This window comes from Saccostrea echinata, unplaced genomic scaffold (genome assembly GCF_033153115.1).
Source record: "Saccostrea echinata isolate AGI-Se365-2 ecotype Australia unplaced genomic scaffold, CSIRO_AGI_Sech_v1 ptg000016l, whole genome shotgun sequence".
Classification (NCBI taxonomy): Eukaryota; Metazoa; Mollusca; class Bivalvia; order Ostreida; family Ostreidae; genus Saccostrea; species Saccostrea echinata.
In genome coordinates, this window is record NW_026889765.1 from 17,100,414 (window position 1) to 17,105,053 (window position 4,640).

Here is a 4,640-nt window from a genome sequence, read left to right on the forward strand (position 1 = left end):
AACCAATACTTAGTAGTAGGTCTTTCCACCTTTCTGTAATAAATATAAACATTTGAATAGGTCTTTCCACAGAAACGTGGAAAGACCTAATAATAATAAAAAAGAAGAATATCAATAGGTTTTTTCCAAAGAAAGGTGGAAAGACCAAATCAGAATGTTTAGATAACTGCTACGTCGATATCTGTAATTTTCAATTCATTAAAGCTGAACACGACTCGTAAATAGGCATACGCCACTTTAATTTTCCTATCATTATGTCAGCACTGGGGTATATTAAACCTTTGAATTTGTTACACTTGATTGCTTTTACCTTGTGCTACGAGTAGTACATGTATGTCTTTTACATTGTCCTCTTTGTTTACATTCTATTTAATGGAACGTGCATTTGTGTTTACATTGTATTTCCCTTTTTCAAATTGACCTGTGCATTTGATATCAAATATATTTGGTAACTTTTTTGGCAGTATCAAACAGAAGTCATTTTTGTCGCCCCCAAGTATAATACAATGACAATGAAGGAGAAATCCTTTCTGGTTTAGTTTGTGAAGCAAAATACATTGAACTTTGTACAAAGCGGAGGCTTATATAGTGGCTTGAGATCGACGGTCTTGAGAAATCTAATATGGCAGGCAAAGGTAACTCTCTTCCTTTTACGAATCATGTTCAGCTTTAAGGTACTAGTAATGGAATATAGAACTCGTATCACACTTCAAGTAGATTTATTGTCATCAGACTTCCTCCTTATTGTAAGTACTTTATTCTCTCGATCATTCCTGTTATGCTTTCCCCCACCATCAACTCCCCCTCCCTTACGACACACACGGCGCGCGGATCCCGTATTCCCTGATAAGGAATGATGTACCTCAGGAATCGACCATCCCTGTCCAGCATGTGAATCTTGTCGTTAAAATAGTCAGTGATGATGATGTGATGCAAGCTGTCTGTAGTAAGGGAGGTAGGTATGAAATTTCCTTGCATGTTTTGTTCCCTATATAGGAGAACCTGAATATTCCAAACTTGTCAACGACCGTGACGGCTTTTTTATCGTAGTCAGCTACACAAATGTCGCTGTTACCATTCTCCACCACGTAAACAGTATACTTAAACAGAGGCTGGTACTGGGAGTCGTACTGGATTTCCTGCAGCACGTCACCGGAACTTCTGTACCTTATGACCTTGGACTCTGTTTGATCTGTCGTCCGGAGACAGACCAGGAAATCCTGTGCCGCGGTACAGGTGTAAGGTTCCCACTCCCCGGTACAGAATAACGTATTCGCCTTACCGTCTATAATCTTCTTTATGGTCTTATCATTTGTATCAGAGTACACCACGTGTCCACCATGAAGGGTCAGGTACATACCGAAACACGTGATAGTGACAGTGTCGTGGAGACTGCCCTTGAGATCAAAAAGATTGAGCTCATTACTGTTTCCTCCTGCCCAAACTCTGTCATGACCAAGGGGAACTATGTCATACAGCCAGTTGTTGTTTTCTTTGTTGGCAGGAAACGCTGTATCAAAGGTAGACAGTACTTAGGTATATCTAGAGCTTGTAGTGGTGAAGAGATTTGATCTTGTTGTGTTAGATCGTCAATTGTCAGTTTGCACGATTCTAGTGTTTCTATGTAACCGAAGTACGATGTTGAATAACTTTCATTAAACTTGCAAGGCTGGAAGAATGCCGGCCGTGTTTCTTCTATAAAGCTGGGAAGCTGTTGATTCTCAATATCAAGCTTAAGTTCCATTAAACCAGAGACATCTTTGGACTTTACTAAGCTAACGACTGATTGTTTAAGATTTTTCAATTTCTTTAGTATTTCTTCAAATTCTTTTTTCTGCTTCAGTAATACACCTGCATGCTTTTCTTGCAATTCATCAAGGTCCTTCTGCAATGCCTTCTCTGCTTTATCAATCTCCTTATGCCAGTTTTGGCATGAAATGAAATCTTATCTTTTTTCTGTTTGTAAACACGTCGAAGTCCTGCCGATCTTTTACAAATATGTTCCAAAATTCTTTCCAATTCTGATTGCATCGACTGTAGTCGCTTATTTTCTTTCGTGATGAAATCGGATACTGTGTCGACTTTCTCGGATAATTCGATAATATCATGTGTCTTGTGCTTGTTTAATACACATAAAACACAGATAGGAATATCAGAATTATTGCAGAAGGCGCTACAGTGTTGCTGGGGGTGGTTCAGGCATTCTCTACCTTCGAGTTTGCTTTGTTTATTGTATTTTGTAACATCATGACCATTTTCGGAATAGATAAGCATTTGAGGTCCTACACATACGCTGCATAATTTAACGACACATTTTTGCACGTGAAGATGATAGGACTTTTACAAATATCACATTCTAGGTAATGTTGTCCTTGTCTTAAATTTAATGAAGCCATCCTTATATCTATGAAAGAAAAAGTAAGAGAAATTGTTAATTATGAGCGTTAGTCCACTTTATTTCTGTAATAATTTAATGGAAACAAGGTCATGTCCCATCGAATCTAGGCCCCAAGACAGACTTAAGGTATGTCACTCATGAAATTAGTTATATCAAGGATTTTTGAGAAGTATATTTTAGATAGGTTTTCCTATTGCATGATTCAAAATCGTAAAGAAAATCGAGGGCCAGTGTGCATCGTACTGTGCAACGGGGCATTGAATTTGACCTTTTTGACCTTTTTGCACTTAAATTGTTTTGATTAATCATTATCATATTTATGTAATTATGGCAATAAATATAATCTTATTTTACGTAAAATAGTCTGAGATATGTATCATTGAACATATCATACAAATTAATATGCATAAATTATTGCTTGACCTTATTGCACTAAAAAATGTCATAATCGGGGTATTAAAGATTTAAAAAAGGCAACAAAACAATGTAAAGGATGACTGCACTTAACGCCTGTTTTGGGGGTCTTTTTCGGTTGCCTCTGTTGCTTTTACATCTAAACTTTATTTCACTTTTGTATGCTTATGAAAGAATCCTGTCAATTTGGAACCAAATTTAAATCTTATAATGATTTAAGACTGTGATACAATAAAATGATTCAATGTTTTTTGCCCTTACTGCATTCGAAATATAGTGATTTTCCACTTACCTGCCCTTGATTGAACATTAGATATGCAAGAGGGGTGGAGCTAACATTGTAAGAATGGGTCTAAAATTACAATTGATAATAACAATGACATATTTGAAAAAAAAAGAACGTGATAACTCTTTCCAATCTCCCTCTCCATTCTGTACGGCACAAATACACTTTTGATAAAGGTTTCAAAACGAAATTAACAATATGTAATTAAAGCAGATTTAATATCAATGCCAGATGACTTAAAGGGTTCGAACACAATGTCCTAGTTAGCACAAAACATGCTAACTTACAAGTCAACTGACGGAATTAAGTATTCACAAAGTTACCTGAGGCAAGAAATCACGTGGTGAATTATAATATTCAACATGTTACAATCCTTGGTTACAACACAGAGAACGAATATAAGAAGAAGCAGTTTTTTTCTCTTTTTAACCATGAGCGCATGTTTGTCTATTAATCTCCTTTTGACATATTATTTTTTCTGCAAATATAGAACTACTGTTGAACGTAGAACAATAGACAAACATGCGCTGACTATGTGTAAAGTCAGTAAAAAAGTGGGCGTCCTCATTATCGAACGGAGATTCAAGAAATTCTGATGACCCCTGCCTTTGAAACCAGGTCCAAGGATCGTGAAACAAACTTAGACTTAAGTCAAATTTTCAAACACCTGTAAAATGTTTACTAATTATTGAATTTATCTCTAAATTTGCAGACAACAACACTTTTGTAAAGCAATATTAAAAAAATATTTTAATTTTGTTCGGATTGACTTTTACAAAAACTAAACAGAACATAAAGATTTTGACTTAAGCTTAAGATGTTTCATGATCCTGGCCCCAGATTCGAACTTCGTAAATACACACTTATTAAACGTAATTACATAAAGTTGTAGACTGGATGTTGACCATTCTTGCAAGGAAAAGAAAAATGCTTGTTTTGAAAGTTTATTTTGTCGCAAATTTTGCATGTCCTTAAGTGCGGTCATCCTTTTATCTAGACTTCTCTTATACATTTTTATTTTTTGGCAAAGTCTGTTGAGTGAATGTGTAGAATTTGTTTTAAAAATATACAATTCCTAGCAGATAATAACGGAACATATTTTCTGAGTTAAAATATGTGGGTCTAAATTAAAGTTCCACGATGTTAAGTGTACATGTAACAAATGTGTAGATTTGAAGAATATTCTTCTTAATATCCTTCCACAACAAGAAAAATTCCCCTATAAATTTTTTTTCCTTATGACTTGGTGAGCATTTTTTTTAATTGAACATTGTATAATTTGCATTTTTTAATTCAAATATGTTATAAAAATTGAAATGTAATGAATAGTTTTGAAATACCTTCTTGAAATCAAAATTCTGTTAAGAAGTACAAAACATTATAGACATGTTGAATTCTTCTTTCCTCGTACCAGCCAATGTCAGCAAGCAAAGTCTATAGACTGTGGAATTATTTCAAGTTCTGTCAAGATTCTTATTTTGTGACTTAGTTGTAGGTTAGACATAAATAAATTTTATGTTGTACAAGGACACCCTTAGGTCC

General features: G+C 35.0%; 1 protein-coding gene across 1 annotated transcript; it reads right to left on the minus strand.

Annotated features, from left to right (window-relative positions):
* Positions 1-863: 863 nt before the first annotated feature.
* On the minus strand, positions 864-1,744 carry LOC133188195 (uncharacterized). Its single transcript, XM_061323574.1, has 2 exons — positions 1,666-1,744; positions 864-1,510 (listed from the first exon to the last, which is right to left on the minus strand). The coding sequence occupies exons 1-2, from the start codon at positions 1,742-1,744 to the stop codon at positions 864-866; spliced, it is 726 nt and encodes a 241-aa protein (XP_061179558.1).
* Positions 1,745-4,640: the final 2,896 nt, after the last annotated feature.